At 40.8% G+C, this 20,761-nt stretch overlaps 1 protein-coding gene and 1 pseudogene across 2 annotated transcripts in view; one reads left to right on the forward strand and one right to left on the reverse strand.

Moving 5' to 3' along the window:
- The window catches only part of Morc3 (MORC family CW-type zinc finger 3), a 57,416-nt gene that overhangs the window by 14,448 nt on the left and 22,207 nt on the right, over nucleotides 1–20,761 (reverse strand). For both annotated transcript variants that reach the window (XM_008835909.3, XM_029564867.1), the window contains exons 6-13: nucleotides 18,229–18,376; nucleotides 14,660–14,788; nucleotides 14,124–14,243; nucleotides 12,284–12,381; nucleotides 5,983–6,087; nucleotides 3,635–3,757; nucleotides 3,457–3,531; nucleotides 1,766–1,811 (exon numbers count right to left, since the gene is read on the reverse strand). In XM_008835909.3, the coding sequence (XP_008834131.1) occupies nucleotides 1,766–1,811; nucleotides 3,457–3,531; nucleotides 3,635–3,757; nucleotides 5,983–6,087; nucleotides 12,284–12,381; nucleotides 14,124–14,243; nucleotides 14,660–14,788; nucleotides 18,229–18,376 (844 nt within the window). The remainder of the gene's footprint in view (nucleotides 1–1,765; nucleotides 1,812–3,456; nucleotides 3,532–3,634; nucleotides 3,758–5,982; nucleotides 6,088–12,283; nucleotides 12,382–14,123; nucleotides 14,244–14,659; nucleotides 14,789–18,228; nucleotides 18,377–20,761) is intronic.
- Nucleotides 6,690–7,726, forward strand: LOC115070873 (annotated as a pseudogene).

A 20,761-nucleotide genomic window follows, 5' to 3' on the forward strand; every position in this document is an offset into this window, starting at 1 on the left:
GCAGGTGGATCTTTATGAGTTCAAGGCCAGCCTGGTCTACATAGTGAGTTCAGGTCAGCTGGGACTATAGGGAGATCCTATCTCAAAAAGACAAAAAATAAATAAAAAATAATCTAACCACTTATTTACAGTCAGTCAAAGCATCCTACCAACCCCAGCTGGGGATCTAATTCAGGCCCTTGTACAAAGTAGGCAAGTGCCCTTATCATTCAGCCTGGCCTCCAACTCATGAGTCTCCTGTTCAGTCTCCTTAGTGCTGGGATTATAGTGTATGCTGGCCCATACACAGCTCTCTAATGATCAGATTCTTCTGTATTAATTCCTTGAGAATTTCGTACTTGCATATAGTGTATTCTGATGATATTCATCTCCTATTCCTCTCCCTAACTCTTCCCTGAGCCACCCTTGCCCTCTACTTCATATCCTTTAAAAACAGAATAATCCACTAAATCTAATTTATGCTGCCCATAAACAAATGGGCATGGAGCCATCCCCCTGGAGTACAGGAGCCATACTCTTAAAGAAAAGGAACTTCCCCTCCCCCAGCAGCCATCAACCACCAAAAGCTCCTCAGCTGGGGTAGGGGCTCTAAGTCCCTTCCCTTCTCCATGCTGGAAGTCGGCTGGTTGGATCTTGTTCAGGCGACCCCAGCTGCTGTGAGTTCATGAACACAGCAGTCCTATCACATCCAGAAGATACTGTTTCACCCCAGTCTTCCTGGACCTCTAACTGTTGCCATCTCTCCACCCCCTCTTCCTTTCTTGAGCCTGGGAGAAGAGGTAGGATACAGATGTCCCATTTGTGGCTGAGCACTCTAGACATTATTCTCTGTACTTTGACCAGGCTGTGGATTTCTGATAAGATTCTTAAAAGACTGTTTTCCTTACCTCAGATAATGCCTAACCAAACAATAAACAACAGTCTGTATAAAGTAGTTGGGTTGAGAACAGTTGGAAAAGGATAAGAATGGGTACAAAGAAAAAAAGAGAATGTAAATTCAATAAACAAGATCTGTTCAACTGGTTATAAAAGTCCAAAACTTAAAAATTCACGGGACTGGAGAGATGGCTCAGCGGCAGTTAAGAGCACTGACTGCTGATGCAGAGGATACGAGTTGGATTCCCAGCACCCACAAGGCGGCTAACAACTGTCCCTAACTCCAGTTCCAAGGAATCCAACACCTTCTGACCTCCTCACGCAATGCACAACACAGGTGCAGTTACATGCAAGCAATATCCTTATACACATAAAAATAGTATTTTTTTAAAATTTAATGTGTATGTGTGTATTGCCTGCATGTATGTGCACCCATGTCATGCAATGCCCTCAGAGGACAGAGGGACTGGAGTTACAGACAGTTGTTAGCTGCCTTGTGGGTGCTGGGATTTGAACCTGGGTCTTCTGCAAGAACAACCAGTGTTCTTAACTGCTGAGCCATCTCTCCAGCCCCAAAACAGTATTTTTTAAAAAAGTCCAAAACTTTAAAATTGAGCACCATTTAAAACTCAGTACATCTAAAAAATTAGGTAAGATATAAAATGGAAGGCTTAATTACCTGAGGAATCATTTCTGGTTGTCTGATCCTGTATTTCTCTTTTTTGAACCTGTCTTCTGCAAGAACAACCAGTGTTCTTAACTGCTGAGCCATCTCTCCAGCCCCAAAACAGTATTTTTTAAAAAAGTCCAAAACTTTAAAATTGAGCACCATTTAAAACTCAGTACATCTAAAAAATTAGGTAAGATATAAAATGGAAGGCTTAATTACCTGAGGAATCATTTCTGGTTGTCTGATCCTGTATTTCTCTTTGTTGCTTTAAAAGACAGATGAGAAATGAGCATGTTTATACTATTATTATTATCCTATTATTTCACAGTCTTATTTTATTTTCGAATGGCAAACCTATCCCACTACCAAATTACTCAGGTATCCACAATGAATGTAGCTTCAATTTCATTAAATCACTGGTGAGCCCTATACAAGGGAATAACCCTCTCCCCACTTTCTCCTTTTGTTTAAAAAAAAAAAAAAAAAAAAAAAATCTCATCAGGCATGGTGGTGCATGCGTTTAATTCCAGCACCTGGGAGGCAGAGGCACGTAGAATCTCTGTGAGTTCAAGGCCAGCCTGGTCTACATAACAAGTTCCAGGTTAGCTGGAGCTACGGGGAAACTTTATCTCAAAAAGAAAAAAGAAAAAAAAAATCTCCCTGACACCCTAATGTCTACTTGAATCACACACATATGAATCAGGCTATCACATAGTAGGCCTCTAAATGGTTTCTTTACTTCTAAAACCACTGCTAAATTTAAGAAAATAAAGAGTATACAAGAGGCTGGGAAAATGATTCAGTTGGTAAAGTGCTTGTTGAGGAGGTATGAGGGCTGAAGTTTGGGTTCCCAGAGCCCATGTAAAGGCACAACAGTGTTTCTCTATAACTGTAGTGCTAGGAAGGCAGAGCCAGGAGGATCCCTGGAGCTCATCACAGGCTGAATGGATGAGCTCCTGGTTCAGTGAGATCCTCCCTCAAAAAACAGGATTGGGGGGGGAGGGGGGACTGCAGATGGTTAAGAGCACTGGCTGTCCTTGCAGAGGACCTGGGTCTGATTCCCAGCACCCATAACGGCTAACAACCCTCTATAATTCCAGTTCCCAGAGGATCAGACACCTTCTTCTAGTCTATGCAGGCACTGCATGCATGGGATACACTTAAATACATTCAAGCAAAACACTCATACATGTAAAATCTAAAAACTAAATAAATTAAAAATCTAAAATGGGAGAGAAAATAAGGAGTACACCTGATGACCACCTCTGGCCTCCACATGCACATGTGTGTGCACACAGACACACAGATACAGACACACAGATAGTAAAACGACCTGAAGGGTTTCTTGGGCCTTTATGTACAGTGTACTAGTGTAACCCTGCAGCTTACTTTATCCTATCTCCATTTTCGATTTACTCCTATTTACTCTAGTTCAGCTGGAGAAATCACTGCTCCCTTGGACACTCTTATCTTACTCATCCTGAAAAGACCTCCTTTCTCCTGTAGGAAATTTCCCAATTTTTATCTATCTTCCACTCCCCTAGACAGAAGCAATCTCTCCTTATGAACTTCCTCATAATATGAAAGTGTACCTTTTACAGATACTTCAACTTCTAACTGGTAATATACAGGTCACCTTTTCTGTTAGTATGGAATGCTCTTAAGGGGCACATTCATACATCATTCATCTAGTATGGCTCAAAAGATAAACTCATCTTATGTAAAGTATGTGCAATGATCAGACAGCAGGTATTGACAGCACAAGCTTAAAAGACACTGCACTTGCTGCTCTGCTTTCCACGGAGCCTGTTCAAGCCACTAGCTCTGTGCTAAGAGAAACATCACTACTGCAGACACATTCACGCTCAAGACTGGGCATTACTCCTCAGCATACATCAGTAAACACTCACGTCTTTTTATAGGTCTTCTCGTAAGTAGGGTGTACCAAGTCCTCATCTTCGGGTTCTTCTGGAACTTCACAATTTCTAGACAGAGAAATCACAAGGAACAACATCACCAGTGCCTATTCACACATCTGCAACAGTACTTTCTGCCTTTCCAAAGAGGGTACTACCAACTAGATGGTACCTGAACTGTGGGTCAGGATTATTGGAGCAATACCATTTTTCTGGAAGTTGATCTATCCCATCTGGTAATTTCCGCCACTTTAGACAAGAATCACATTGAACCCATGTCTGATCAGGACGCTTCCTGTAGCAAAATAAGAACAAAAGATTAAGATGAAAATATAATCTCTAAGTACCTCATTTGATTTTCTTTGTTGTTTTCACATGAAATACTTGGTTATGTCTCATGACGAAAATTGTGTATTTATTGTAGATACAATTAAGTTTTTAAAATTTGGCAACTTTCAAGAGGTTATGGTCATAGGTCAATTAAAACAGAACAATTTATGTGTCTTAATAGTATGCCATTAAATTTGTCCCATGATAATGACAAACTAAATTATATTCCAAACGGTTTACCCTGAAATTAATGAGTTAGCCTCTGCAATGTCAAATCGATAGTTAACTGCTACCAAAATAAACCATCCTCACAAAGAAAAGTATTATTACAATAATTTAGTAATTATATTTCTACTTTCTATTGTAGGAACTCAGGGCAGGAACCTGGAGGCAGGAGCTGAAGCACAGGCCATGGAGGAACACTGCTTACTGGCTTGCTTCCCTGGCCCCTGCTCAGCTTGCTCTCTTATCAAACACAGGCCCACCTGCCCAGGGGTGGCACTACCCACAGCGCGCTGGGACCTCCCACATCACTCAACTGGCCACAGGCCAGTCCAATGGAGGCAATTCCCTAATTGAGGCTCCCTCTACCCAGGTGTGTCAAGTTGACACTAAAGCTGTCCAGCACAGTCATCAACATTAAAAAAATGAAAAGATTTAAAAATGCATTTATGAGCCAGATGTGATGGCACACCCTTTTAATCCCAGCACTCGGGATGCAAAAGTAGGAGGCTCTCTATGAGTTCAAGGCCAGCCTGGTCTACATAGCAAGTTCTAGGCCAGCCAGTGTTCTATGGTAAGAACCTATCTCAAAAGGAAAATTTTTAAAAACGTACTTACATATTAATATAAAACTTCAAATAACCCAAAGTTTATAAAAATAAACAACCAGGGCTGGAGAGTGCTCAGAGGTTGAGCACTCACTGCTCTTGCAGGGAGGGGTTCTGTTCCCAGCACCCACATGCCGTCTAACAACCGTCCATAACTCCAGCTGCAGGGGATCTGACACTTTCTTCTGACCTCTGCAGGCACTGCACAACACAGGTGCACTTAGACACATGCAGGCAAATACACTCAAACACAAAAAATAAAAACAATTAAAAAAAAAAAAAGCAGTAAAACAATAACCTTTGTTTCAAAATATTACCAATGATCATTTTCTGAATCCTAGCAAATTTTCATGCTTATAAAAGCATGGGCATGTTTATATTTTCTTAGAAATGAAATGGGAAACATATACTAAGCTGCATCTTTATCTTTTATTATACATCGGTTATCCTTTCCTACCAATACATAGGGACTTTATTCAATCGTTCATTTACAGGTTGATGTGCTATATATACTAATGAGAGCATGTGATTGTATAATTCTTACAATGGCAAGAAGAGTAAGTGGTAGAAATGCTCACATTCTCCACGAGTAGAATTATAATTTGAACTTGCTTGGTTTTAGACCCATGCTCCTAGCAATTACACAATACCAGTGCTTCTCAAAACATGTGATGTGACCTGCTACTGAACTGTGAAAACAATTTAACACATCAAGATTTTTATTTATCTGGTGTTTTCTTTTGGGGGGAGGGTAGGGGTGGTGGTTCCATAGCTGTGCCTGTGACGGTCAGAGGACAACTTGAAAGCGTCTGTACTTTCCTTCTACCATGTGGGTCTCGAGTATGTGACTGCAGCAAGCACCTTTTACCTACTGAGTCATCTCATCAGGCCCAAGATTAGTATATTTTTTAAGATTTTATTTTTGATTATGTACATGTGTCTTTGTCTGTGAATCTATAGGTGTAGTACCCACAGAGCCCAGAGTCCATGAGATTCCCTGGAGCTGCAGTTACAGGTGGCTCTAAGCTGGGAACCAAACTCAGGTCCTCTGGAGAATATGTGTTCTTAACTGCTGAGTCACCTCACCAGCCTGGTATGGTGGTATATGCCTATAATCCCAGCACATGGGAGGCAGAGGCAGGAGGGTTATAAATTTGAGGCTAGCATGGACTACATAGTGAGCTCCCAACAGCCCAGTCTACACAGCAATGAAACAAATGATATCGACAAGCATAAATTCATTAATTTTGTTGCGCGCTAGCTTGTTTTTTAGTGTGAGTCTATGAAAGCCTGCATCATCATTACAGTCTGACACCATTCTGGCATCACAGCAAGTTAGCATTGTTCTAGGTGTACTTACTGTATATCTTCAACTGGCAAATTTAGAGGATATTCTGAATTTTTTTTCACTTTCATTTCATTCCAGTAATCATTCAGCTTTTCTCCTAGTGCTGTCATTGTAAGCCTTAAAAAATAAATTATAGTATCAATTCAAGAAAAACATATAATCAAGACAGAATTTTGTCAAGCAGAAGATAAAGCGAACATAATATAGTAAATATAATAAGAGTATTGTTGAGACCTAGGCATGGTAGTGCACCCCTTTAGTACCAGCCCTCAGGAGGCAGAGGCAGGAGGATCTCTGTGAGTTCAAGGCCAGCCTGGTCTATGTAGCAAGTTCCAGGACAGCTGGGGCTACAGGGAGACACTGTCTTAAAAAAAAATGAATATTGTGAGAAACAGAAACTTGAAAATGTAGGGTTAATAAATAACATTCAGAGCCGGGCGTGGTGGCGCACGCCTTTAATCCCAGCACTCAGGAGGCAGAGGTAGGCAGATCTCTTGTGAGTTCAAGGCCAGCCTGGTCTACATAGTGAGTTCCAGGCCAGCCAGGGCTACTAGGAGACACTGTCTCAAAAAAAGACCTAAATAAATAAATAACATTCAAAGCAATGTCAATTTTTTTTCTGTAAGTTCCCAAAGCTGCAGTGAGAAGATCATCTAGGAAATAAGACATGGAAGAGGGGGTGCTTGAAGGGGCAACACAGTGATATGCATGAAGCAACCATGGACTTAAAACCCAGTACCAGAAAAACAAAAACAAAAACAAGTAAGTAGTATTCTAGGGTCTGTTGAGAAAGTGTGCTGTAGAGCAATCAATCACCAGAGAACCAGAGGTCCCTTGCGTTTCAGTCCCAACCATGAACTTATGTCTTCAAACAAATCAAACTTCCGCTTTATGAAAGCAATCATCATAAACAAGCGTAGTTCAAAACAGCTTGCCCTAAAATCAAAAATTTTACTTTTCTCACAATCTATTAATAATAAGCATATGTATGAAATTGAAACAAAAGTCTCAACTGAGTAATTTTTTGAGGGGTGGGGGGTTTGAAACAGTCTCCTTGTAGCCCTAGCTGGCCTTGAACTTGATGAGGTTGGCTTTGATCTCAGAGATCTGCCTGCCTCTATCTCCTGAGTGCTAGGATTAAAGGAGTCCACCACCATGCCCAGAACAACTGAGAATTTTTTAATAAGTTAAGCAGCTACTGTGCCTGAAATCATGTATACACAACCCAGTATCTTAAAGGCAATGTGACATTCTCAGTTTTTTGTTTTTTTTTTTTTGCTTTGTCCTGAGACAGGGTCTCACTATGTAACTCCACTGGCCCAGAATTCACTATGTAGACCATCCCAGGTTGGCCTAGATCTCAGAGATCCTTCTGCCTGTTTCCCAAGTGCTGAGATTAAAGTGTGTCACCAAGCAGAGTGTGGTGGTGCACACCTTTAATTCCAGCACCTGGGCAGCAGACACAGATGGATCTCTGTGACATTGAGGTTAGTATGGTCTACATGGAGACCCTTTAAAAACAAAGGAAGAGTCCTGCCACTGCCCTGGGTCTTGGGTCGGCTTGGAACCTGGGCCACAGTCATAACGAACTTATTTCAGCTTGTGGATGACCACTGGGTATATACTTGTCCCTATGGGATTTGTCTGTCTTTGGTTGTTAACTAGACGAAAGGAATGATGAAAAGCTGCCCTCCGGAATAAGAGCATGCTGTTTAAAAGAAAACTAAGGTTCAATGAAGAAGTCACTTGGAAGTAAAGACTATGGCTAAATCACAGGAGGTTCACCTTTTTTTTCTTTTTTGGTCTTTTTGAGACAGGGTCTCCCTGTAGCCCCAGTTGTCCTGGAACTCCCTCACTATGTAGAACAGGCTGGCCTTGAACTCACAGAGATCTGCCTACCTCTGCCTCCCAAGTGCTGGGATTAAAGGCGTGTGCCACCATGCCCGGCAAAAAAGTTAATGGGAGAAATAAGAACATGCTTATTACTTAATTAGCAAAAAAAACAAAACAAAAAAACACCAAACACCCCCCCCCCAAATACCCCAAACAAGCCAATAACTTCCATATCTGTCCGTGATTTAAGAGTGCCAATTCGGCCGGGTGTGGTGGCGCATGCCTTTAATCCCAGCACTTGGGAGGCAGAGGCAGGCGGATCTTTGTGAGTTCGAAGCCAGCCTGGTCTACATAGTGAGTTCCAGGACAGCTGGAGCTACAGGGAGACCCTGTCTCAAAAAGACAAAAAAAAAAAAAGAGTGCCAATCGATCTACATTTTGCCAGCATCTGCTAGATCCTTTCCATTTTGGAGAAGTGCTTAACTTTTTTCTATGTTATCAATACATTTTTGATCCTGTGTAGACAACCCCCCTAACTGGGCTGGTGGTGCAGTTCAGTGGTAGAGCAACTGCCCAGCAAGCAGGTCCCTGAGTTCTGGCCCCAGAACTATTCAAAATAACATTAACAAAGCCAGTATTTTTAGAAGGATGATCATTTTCACACTAGGCTGCAATGTAAACTTTGAGATAAATCATATGATCAGCTGCATCAAAGGCATGAGTCTTTAGCCTACCTGTATTTTAGTTATGCTATAGCCAAGAGAGTCATAGAGGAACACCACAAGGTGGCAGTCAAAACGCAAGTCCTTTAATTTAGCTAATGTCAGAAGAGACTTGACCCTGAGGAACAGAGCAGGTCAGTAAGCAAAAAGTTTCCAGTTAGTAAAAAGGTTGGGGCTGGAGAGATGGCTCAGTGATTAAGAACACTGACTGTTCTTGCAGAAGAACTGGGTTCAAATCCCAGCACCCACATGGCAGCTAACAACCGTCCGTAACTCCAGCTCCAAGGGAATCCGAAGCCCTCTTCTGACCCCTGGGGGCACTGAGTGACATAGGTGCACTTCCCTACATGCAGACAATACACGCATACACATAAAAATATAAAAATAAATAAAATATTTTTTAAAAAAGTTTTCAGTTAACAAAAAGTTTCTAAGTTTCAGTTAGGAAAAATAAGCTTCTTAGAATTGCAGAAATAGCTGGGTGAGAACATTCTGCCTGGCTGTATCTAAGTTTCCCAGCATTGCAAAAACAATGTACTTCCTGAAACTACAGGGGCAGCCTTCAGGAGACCATTCTAGGGGTGGGAGGAGCACACTGGGCAAGCACAGGGTAAAGCAAAAGTAAAATCACCTAGAACAAAATGGAGTCATTTTGGGTAGTTCAGTTACTGCAGGTTTAGTGTAATCTAGTAATGACTGTAGCACTGAGGAGTTATGGTGAATACACCATCAGAGTCAAATCTACTAGCTTTCTTCTTCAATGGGTAACATAGGTGGAGGCACTTAAGAGATGACTCAGTGGTTGAGAGCACTTCCCACTAAGAATTTACACAAAGCCTACAAGACCATTAAATGTCAGCACTAACCCACATCTAGTCTTTTTTAAAAAATTGGAGCTGAGCTGGAGATGGTGCACACCTTTAATCCTAGCAAGCAAGCAGATCTGAGTTCCAGCCAGCCTGGTCTACAGGGAGTTCCAGGCCAGCTGGGTGGACTACAGGGAGACCCAGTCTCAAAAACCAAAAAAAAAAAAAGGAGGCACTTAAGAGATGACTCAGTGGTTGAGAGCACTGTCTCTTCTTGCAGTAAACATGGATTCAGTTCCCAGAACCCACACAATGGCTATCGACCATCCTAACTCCATTTCCAAGGGATCCAATGCCCCAATGCCTTTTTCCGTCCTCTACAAGCAATGTACACAGGTGTACTTCCAAAACCCTTGTACAGATAAAATAAAAATAATAATACATTTTTAAGTTGGAAAAAAATCATTAGGTCTCAAAATTCGCTCCACAATGTTTTATGTTCTATAGATTAGAGGTCTTTTACTTTATACAGGGAATATCTTCTTTCTTTTTTTGAGATAGGGCCTCACACTGTAGCCCAGAGTGGCCTGACATTCAATCCTCCTACCTCAGCCTCCCCACTGCCGAGATTACAGATGTGAGCTATTTGCCCAGCTAACATGTTGTTACTCCAGTCCCACTACTTCAAGTTTATTTTGGAAATAATTCTTTAAGTACTTCTAACCTAATTTCTTTGCCACTTTGTTAGTACTTTTATATTTCATTTTATGAAACTACATAATCCCAGCCCTCAGGAGATAGTGACAAGGCCAGCATGGACTATAAGAGCATCTCAAAAGGGAGTAGGGGAAGATGGAATAGAATGCATGTAGCGTATAATACATATTTGTATGAAAATGTCCTTATGGGGCTGGAGAGATGGCTCAGCAGTTAGGAGCACTGACTGCTCTTGCAGAGGACCCGGGTTTGATTCCCAGCACCTACATGGTGGCTACGAACCATCCTTAACTCCAGTTCCAAGGGAATCCGATGCCCTCTTCTGACCTCCATGGCACTGCACAAGATGGGTACACTCACATACATGCAGGCAATACACTCATACACATAAAAATAATAAAAATATATTACATATTATATATTTATAATTATATATATTATATAATTTTTATTATTATATAATATAAAATATATTATATTATATAAATGTTGTTATGTAACAGTACCATAGACAATGAAATTTAAAATAAAGTAGGGTCAGAAGACATGGCTCAGCAGTGAAGAGTGCCTACTGCTCTTGCAGAGGCTGAGTTCAGTTCCACATCAGTCGGCTTATAACCTCATGAACTCCAGTTCAGGGGATCTGACACCTTCTTCTGGATTCCACAAGCACAGGAACTCATATGTGCACAGACCAACATAGAAAAACATACATATACATAAAAAAAATTTTTTTTTTTGGTCTTTTTTGAGACAGGGTCTCCCAGTAGCCCCAGCTGGCCTGGAACTTACTATGTAGACCAGGCTGGCCTTGAACTCACAAAGATCCGCCTGCCTCTGCCTCCCGAGTGCTGGGATTAAAGGCAAGCACCACCAAAATTTTTTTATTTTTTTAAATATTTTATTATTTGTTTATTTACTTATTTTTATTTGTATGAGTGTATTGTCTGCATGTATGTGAGTGCACCCGTGTCAAGAAATGCCTTGGAGGTCAGAAGAGGGCGTCAGGATTCCCCTGGAACTGGCGTTAAGGACAGTTCGTAGCCGTCATGTGGGAATTGAACCCAGGTCCTCTGCAAGAGCAGTCAGTGCTCTTAACCACTGAGCAATCTCTCCAGCCCCATAAAATTAAAAAATATTTTAAGAAAAAAAGAAACTCCATACTAAACAATTTTTTAAATGCATTTTAAAATTTTATTATATTTTATGTGTATGCACGTATTGCCTGCATGTAGGTAAGTGCACCCATGTCATGCAGTGTCCGCAGAGGACAGAAGAGGCTGTCAGATCCCTAGAACTGGAGTTACAGACAGTGGTTAGCTGCCATGTGGGTGCTGGGATTCGAACCTAGGTCTTCTGCAAGAACATTCAGTGTTCTTTGTGGGGAGCGTAGGCCCCCAACTCAGAAATAACAACCATTGTCTGTGAAATTAATTGCTGACAGATTCAACTTCTGACCTAGCCTAAACTACAACTAAAGGGTTTCTACAACCAGATGGCTTTGTGAAAAACATGTTTTTCCGCCCTATTTACAATGCCTAAGAAACTTCCTTATCTTACAAGACCATGGGGTCTTGTGGTATAACTGGTGGTTTCTCACTGTAACTTCTAATCTAACTTTAAAATTTACTACTGCTACAATTGTCTGGTGACAAATGTACTGTTTCAGTGAAATTTACCCACTCGGCTTCTTCCCCTTCTGCTTCCCTATAAAAGCTTTGTACAGATATTCAATAAATGAAACTTAATCAAAAGAGTGTCTTGTCTCCATTCTCTGTGTCTCTTGCCCTATTCAATCCCCACTCCTCACTCCAGGTACCCCGTGGCAGATCCTGCGGGACAGGACAGTTCTTAACCGCGGAGTCATCGCTCCAGCACTAAACAATTTTTTAAAACTGGGTGGCTTATGCAGAAAAGGAAATGATCTTCCATATGAGGAACTGTAATCAGTCCATCAAAAGCAGTGAGTATATTCAACTATGTCTTTATTAATGTGAAGCATCTGAGATTCAGTGAAAACAGCAAACCCTTCCCTGACGAGTGTGGGAGCATATTCCTGTTAACTTCAGCACTCAGGAGGTTTAGGCAAGAGGATCAGAAGAAGCTCAAGGCAGTCTAGGCTACGTAAGACCCTGTCTCAAAGTATGTCCCCCCACCCCCTCAGAGCAAGAGCAAAAGCAAAAGCGCAAATTCCTGCTTTCCTCGGAGTGTCAGTCAGTACTTTGAGTGGCATACCTGTACTCGTTAGTATAGTCGAAATCTTGTTTATTGTGAGTTGGCTTAAGGAAATTACATTCTATAATTCCAACTACTCCAACACCCATGTTGTTTGCCTGAAATTAAATGAAACAGCATTTTAAACATAACACATTGATGTTCACTATGCCCTTCAACAAAGATTTAGAATTCCTATAAAATACTTTCCTATATTTACACAAGTCTCATGAAATTTGGACTAAAAGAAGTTTCCGGTAGGTGCTTTATTTTCTTTTTTAGGAGTTAATTCCTAAATATATTACAGTTTTCTTCCAAAACAGCTATCAGCAAGTATCCACTTAGACAAGTATCATCTCCAAATTTACACAAGAGAAAAGGGACTGCCTCTACTAGGATCCATGAATGCTTTCACAACACAAGATCCATCATAATCCTGCTCTACTAAAAACCTCCAGGAGCTCTTCATCTCCTATCACCCTCAAATCAACAGATAACAAGACACCTTCCAATTTGTACTGCATGATCTTGGTTTGGGGGTTTGTTTTTTTTTTCTTCCTTCCTTTTTGGTCTTTTTGAGACAGGGTCTCCCTGTAGCCCCGGCTGTCCTGGAACTCACTATGTAGACCAGGCTGGCCTTGAACTCACAGAGATGATCTCTTTCTTATACCTTATATTAAACAGTGTTCAAGACAAATCTACAATACTATACTATGTAGAACCCAAAACATTCAGGGCTGGAGAGATGATTCAGTGGTTAAGAACACCGGGGGTTCTTGCAGAGGACCTGGGTTTGATTCCCAACACCCACACATTGGCTAGCAACTGTCCATAACTCCAGTTCCAGGGGAATCCAATGCCCTCTTCTGATCTCCTTAGGCACTGCACAACATAGGTGCACTTACACACATGCAGGCAATACACTCATACACATAAAATAAAAAACTAACAAATGAAAAATAAACAAGAATTTGGAGGCTGGGCGTGGTGGCACATGCCTTTATAATCCCAGCACTTGGGAGGCAGGGGCAGGCGGATCTCTGTGAGTTCAAGGCCAGCCTGGTCTACATAGTGAGTTCCAGGACAGCTGGGGCTACAGGGCAATCATGTCTCCAAAAAAATAAAAAAAGAATTTAGAAAAAGATGAAAGGAAAATGAAAACCAAAAACTTGATGAAACAAAAGTATACCTAGTTGCAAAATCTTTTAATAAGGATGACTTATTTTCATAATTATCAACAAATACCAAGAAAATGTACACACAACCCTAAAAAAGCTTCTCTGTGAAAATGTGTACAGGACAAACAGTGGACTACAAATATCATCCTAAACCAAATTTCACAAGAAGAGTTGCTTAAAAGGGAAGTTCCAGGGTCAGCAAGATAGTTCAAAGGATAAAGGCCCTTGCCACCAAGCCTGATGACCCAAGTTCAATCTCTAGAACCTACACTGTAGGTGAGAACCAATCCTCGCAGGCATGATGGCATGTTTGAGTGCATACATGATCAAAATAAATAAATAAATTTCTTTTTAAAAAGAAAGCAGTTCTAGGGCTGGAGAGATGGCTCAGCAGTTAAAGAGCACTAACTGTTCTTGCAGAAGACCCAAGTTAGTTCCCATCACCTACATGGTATCTTAACAACTGTTTGTAATGCCAGTTCCAGGGGACCTGACGCCCTCTTCTGGCCTCTATGGGCACTGCACACATGGTACAAAACATCTACACACATAAAAATAAAATGTTAAAAGGCTAACTAACACCTAAAAGTCATAGGCAAAATACACTGTTAATTTTATCTCTGACCCAGTAACACTACTCTTTTGTTAAAAATATTCATTTTCTTTTCAAATACAAATCTTACCTTTAACTGACATCCAACTTTTTCATAAGCTTTGATGAGTCTATTTCTGTGGTACATCATTATTCCATAATGATCTTTATTTCTGCAGTTGAATCCAAAAGTAATTCTCACTGTTCTAGTCTTAAAATGTTAAGGAAAACTATGAGGACAATAGTTCACTCCCTTCTAATACCGCTTTGTAGAACATAGTTAATATACCCCAAAGTACACACAGAAGACACGAGAATTCTCATGGGGAAAGCCAGCAAGATGGCTCAGAGGATAAAGGTGTTGGCTACTAAGTTAACAACCTGAGTTCCACCCCTGGGACCCGCACGGGGGAAGGAGGAAAACAACGGCAACTGTGCTGACCTCCCATGAGAACCATGGCTGACTCTGTCTCTCTCTCTCTCCTCTCTCTCTCTCTCTCACTCTCTCTCTCTCTCTCTCACACACACACACACACACACACACACACACACACACACACACACTCACACACACACATGGAGAATAGGCATCATTGATGTTTACACAGTACTGTAAATAAAGGATACTAAAAATTTAGGTCGATAAACATCACGTTCTATGTAGGCAAGACTCTTTGAAACTAGCTGTGTCTTCACTTTCTGTCCACGCAGGATGATCTGCATTCTTGGCTTTAGGTATAAAATACTGCAGTAAGCCTGCAAAGAAACAGCAAAAATCTGTCCTTTCTAAATAACTATTAATGGATCTGCTCAACATTACTTAGACGTGAGTTTAAAAGGAAAGCACTTCCTTTGGTAATAAATGTATTCATCCTTCAATAAAATATAGACTAGTGGTGGATCAGTGGTGAAGCCATGTACACATTTACATATGCTAACATGTACTTACATGTACTGGGTTCCACCCCAAGCATCAAGCAACAACATGGAATACACAAAACTGCAGTAGTCATTCTGCAACAACACACAGCTAAGGACAAACTCCTGGTTCTCCTGGCCGTTCCTCCTAGAATGCTGGCATTACATGTGTGTGCCACAATCCATGATCCCAGCACTCAGAACGGTAAGACAGTGAATCTTGAGCTTAAGGTTAGTCTAGGTTGCATATTGAGAGCCTGTCTCAAAAAAGAATTAAAAGACAAACTAGATGATACTATGACTGTGCTGGATAGCTTTAGTATCAACTTGACACATCCGGGTTGAGGGCACCTCAATTGGAGAATTGCCTCTATTGGACTGGCCTGTGGCCATGTCTGAGGGGCATCTTCTTGATGAGTGATGTGGGAGGGCCCAGCCCACTGTGGGTGGTGCCACCCCTGGGCAGGTGGGGCTGTGTTGCATAACAAAGTAGGCTGAGCAGGGGCCAGGGGAGCAAGCCAGTAAGCAGCGTTCCTCCATGGCCTGTGCTCCATCCAGCTCCTGCCTCCAGGTTCCTGCCCGGAGTTCCTACCTTGGGCTCCTTGATGAACTGCGACCTGGGAGATGTAAGCTGAATAAACCCTTTCCTCCCCAAGTTGGTACTGGTCAGAGTATTTTGTCACAGCAATGAAGAGAAACAAACCAGAACAATGACTATAAAAAATTTACTGAACTACATCAATGCTTATATATTATAGAATGAAAAAAGTGGTAGAACATTATGTGTAGCATATTTTAATCTCTCTAAACTGTATTACGGTGGCTCACACCTATAATTCTAGCCCTCAGGACAGAAGCATTAATAGTTCGAAGGTCAGCCTTGACTACACGGTAAGTTTGAGACCAGCCTGAGTCCCTACTTCAGAAAGAACAAAGGAAATGGAGAATGGACATAAACAGAAAACACTGTATACATGTATGAAATTCTCAAAGAATAAACAATAGTTTAAAAAGAACAAATAAATGAACAAATGAGAAAAACACATACAAAGGTACCAAAAAGAACATTTTCTGACATTTTAATCAAGTACATATCACTATTCCAGGTGAATGTCTGCAAGTTCCAGACCATCCTGGTCTACACAGCAAGTTCCAGGCAAGCCAAGGCTACAAAGAACCTGACTTAAAAAAAAAAGACAGGCAGAGACGGCTCAGCAGTTATGAGAGCACTTGTTGCTATTGCAAAGGACATTGGGTTCAGTTCTCAGCATCCATATGACCTCTCACAACCATCAGTAACTCCAGTTCCAGGGTGTCTAACCCCCTCTTCTGGCCTCTGCAGGCACTGCATACATGTGGTGCAGCACTTACATACATTCCAGCAAAACATTTATACACATAAAATAAATATTTAAAACAATTTTTTTAAAACCTACAAAGAAAAGATACTTTAGAAATCTGACTAAACATCACACACTAAAACATGTTCTTTGATCTGTCTGTACTATGATAAGTCTCTGAATGAAATGTGTGGAATAACCCAAAAGGGATAATGAAAGGTTCAATATAAAAGTAGGACTTGAACATTTCTTACTTCCCTTCTGGCTCCTGATTCCAAAGAGTGGTGCCATATCTTTTCTATAATTCGTTAATCGGGTTGTGTACTTTTAAACTACCTGTTGTCATTGGTTTGAGAGCTGTTTCATACTTGAGCAAGTTTTTTTTTCTTTTTGGTCTTTTTGAGACAGGGTCTCCCTGTAGCCCCAGCTGACCTGGAACTCACAGAGATCCGCCTGCTTCTGCCTGCCTTCCAAGTGCTGGGATTAAAGGCGTGTACCACCACGCCAGGCTTGAGCAAGGATATACCTGGTAACAGGACATAACAATATAACAATAGTATTTATTTGTTTAATAATTACTTGGACCTCAGAAAAAGTTACCCAGCAAACTTGTAACTGCCAAACAGATTCTTAGCATGGGTTATGGGTTATGGAACGATTTTAGCACAAAAAGCATAAAGTTGGTATCACTTCATACTGACTAGGAAATAATACCATATTAGTAACATCATTATACTGAGATTTTCATTTGTTTAATGTGATGTTACAGTATCAGGACAGGATTGTGAATCACCTTGGAGACAAAGCTTTGGGATACCTACAAGGGATTTTCTACAGTAAGTGAAGTGGGAAGACCCATCCTAAACGTGGGTAGCACCATTCCATGGTTGGAGTCTCAGAATGTATAAAAAGGAGAGAGTTGGCTCAGAACAAGCATCCATCCCTCTCTGTTCTCTGTAGATACAATGTGAGTAGCAGCCTCCTGTCCTACCATCACCCCTTCCCTGACATGATGGACTGTTCCCTGGAACTCTGAGCCAAAACAAACCCTTCCTTTCTTAACTTGCTTCTGTCAGGCATTCTGTCACAGCAGTGAGACTAACACATTTAATCTTATAAACATAACTAATACATTTAATCTTAAAAATAACCCACTTCTGAAGTCAAATCTCAGTGATATTAAGAAATTTTATTAGTGTACATTAACTAGTCTATAATTTATTGTTTCAGGAGACAAAGTATTACTAGGTGTATGTAGTTTACAAAATGATAAATAATCTGAAAACACATTGAATTTGGTGTTTTCTGACTTGAGTTAATCATAAAGCTTACTGATTCTGAAAGTGGTGGCATGCCCCTTTAATCCCAGCACTCAGGAGGCAGAGGCAGCCAGATCTCTCGCGATCAAAGCCAGTTTGGTCTATAAAGCAAGTTCCCGGCCAATTAAAAAAAAAAAAGTACTGATTTATCAATTTTAATAAACTAAGTACATAGTAAAAGAATCTGTAAGAACTACAAGCCCTGATGATTTTGCAACTAAAATAAGGTTCTCCCCATCCCCCTTTCTCTGAGACACAGTCTCAAGTAGCCCAGGCTAGCCTTAAGCTCTCTATGTAGCCAAGGGTTTCCCTGAACTCCCTTCCCTGTTCAAGGATTACAGGCATGTCCAACTGGTGCAGTGCTGAGGGTTGAACCCAGGGTCTTGTGCACACTAGGTGACCATTCTACCAACTGAGCTATATCCTGATCTACTAAAATAAAGTTTCCTTAGCAAATAAAGCAATACTACATTGATTCATGCCTAAGACACTTCCAACCAGAGACCCCTGGAGTTCTGACAATGCAAGTGAGGAACAGAAGCCTGCTAAGGGCTCCACTACTCGGTTCCTTCCTCATCTCGGTTCCTTCCTCATCTCCGCGGCAGTGTTGACTCCATACCCTCAGAGAGTAGTCGCTCTCAGGAGCAATCTGGTCCATCCTTTCTTGCTTCCGGTACCCTTTCTTCCCCGCAGTCTCATCCAAGTCCTCGGGAATTCTGATGTCATATTTATCCTTTTCAAAATCAAATTCTGTTGCGTTTTTGTAGCTGCAAAATTTTTAGAAAGAAGCAAAATTTAATTTGACATCAAGAAAAATAAGCAAAATAAGCAAATACTAACTAAACCACTAAGAAAAAAACAAACAAAAAGCTTCACACAGCAGATCTCCTGAGGAAACAAGCACAAAATAAGCAAAAACAAAGAAAAAGCATCCAAGAAGACTTAAGAAAAATGTATCTTTCATGCATTGCTGGTAAGAATGCAAAATAGTACAACATCTCAGGAAAGACAGCCTGGCAGTTTCTCAAAACCTAATAATACAACTACCATATTACCTAAAATTATATTCCTGGGCATTACTATAACCACAAGTGTTGAATGTTTATAGCATTATTTGTAATAGAATCAAACTATAAACAACCTAGATGTCCTTTAACAGGTGAAATGCTAAACAAAATCAGACCTCAACACACAATACAGTATTAGTGTGAAAAGCAGCAAACTGATAAACACAAGGAACCGGACACATCTGTGGAGAATGATACCGAGTGAAAAGCAGCACCCTAAAGAGTTTCACATCTTCAATTCCATTTATACAACACGATGGAATGACTAAATCATACAAGGGTCAACAGGTTAGAGGTTGCCAGGGATTGAGGCAGGAAAGCATGTAAGAAACACACGCGGTGGGGCTGGAAAGATGGCTCAGCGGTTAAGAACGCTGGCTGTTCTTGCAGAAGACCTGGGTTCGAATCCCAGCACCCACATGGCAGCTAACAACTGTTCGTAACTCCAGGGGATCCAACAGCCTCTTCTGATTTCCACGGTCATTGCACGATAGGGGTGTACTTACCTACATGCAGGCAATATATGCATACACATAAATAAAAATAATAAATAAAAAAGCCAGGCATGGTGGTGCACACCTGTAATCCCAGCACTCGAGAAGCAGGCGGATCTCTGTGAGTTCAAGGCCAGCCTGGTCTACAAAATGAGTTCCAGGATAGCTGGGGCTACAGGGAGACACTGTCTCAAAAAGACCAAAATAATAATAATAATAATAATAATAATAATAAATAAAATTGAAAAAAAAAAGAAGCACACATGGGCAATGTGAGGGATGCCCGTGGTGAGTGAAACTCCTGCATTTTACTGTATGAACGACAACGTCCCTGTCACTATGAATAGATACTATACTGCTACCACCAGAGAAAACTGAAAGGTTACAGTTACCGCAAAACAGAAAGCTTGATTGAAAAAGGGAATCCAGAAGGAGGGGGCAGGAAGGTCAAAGAAAAATAATTCAAGAGGTCAGAAAAACACAAATTTAAAATTAAGTTAGATTTACCACTATTTGTTGCTTATTCTTGTGGTTTAGTTTCTTAGACCTTCTGTGATTACTTATTAATACTGAATTTTAAAGCTCTTATTTGCAAAGGATTTTATATCAAAAGGATAAAGAACTATACATTTTATTTTCATTTTTAAAAAGTTTATTTTGGGAGCTGAAGAGATGGTTCAGTGATTAAGAGTACTGGCTGCTCTTGCAAAAGACCCAGGTTCGAATCCCAGCACCCACATGGTGGCCAACAACTGCCTATAGCTCCAGTTCCACGGGACTTGGTGCCCTCATCTGTCTTCCACAGGCACTGCAGAACATGGGTACACTTACATACATGCAGGCAATACACTCATACACAAAAAAATAAAAATAAATTTAAAAATCTTGTAAGAATATTTACTGTGGGCTGGAGAGATAGCTCAGCATTTAAGAACACTGCTGTTATTCCAGAGGACTGGGTTTGATTCCCAGCACCCACATGGTGGCTAATAATCATCCATAACTCCATTGCCAGGGGATCTGATGCCCTCTTCTGACCTCCTCAGGCACTGTACAACATGGGTGTACTTACATACACATAAAATAATAATAAAAATATTTTAAAATTATATTTATTTATTTTGTGTGCATGTATGTGTGGATGAGAGGACAACTTTTGGGAGTTGGTTCTCTCCTTCACCATATAGAACCTGGGACTGAACTCAGAGTCAGGCTTGGCAGCTAGCACCTTTTACCCATTCTGTCATCTCACCAGCTCAAGAACTATAAACTTTAGCGAGGCAAAACTCTTATCTGTACCACTTTTCTTACCAGACACTCAAGTTTGGCTTTAAGTAACAGATGAGATGAACTAAGGTCTGCTCTTTTTCTCTTTTTTTTTGTTTTGTTTTGTTTTGTTTTGAGACTAGGCATGGAATAATAGAGAACAGTGCTAATGGAGATAGAATGACAGGGCTAGGAAAATTTTGTAGCAATATGAAAGTATTTCACTTCAAGCCAAAGTGGGCTCAATAAAGAGGAATCATTAAATATGCCAAGAAATGATTTTCCCATTGATTTATGTAGCCTGTAGAAAAGGGATGAACACCAT

The sequence above is a fragment of the Nannospalax galili genome, unplaced genomic scaffold (assembly GCF_000622305.1).
Source record: "Nannospalax galili isolate Female #2095 unplaced genomic scaffold, S.galili_v1.0 scaffold136, whole genome shotgun sequence".
NCBI classification, from domain to species: Eukaryota; Metazoa; Chordata; class Mammalia; order Rodentia; family Spalacidae; genus Nannospalax; species Nannospalax galili.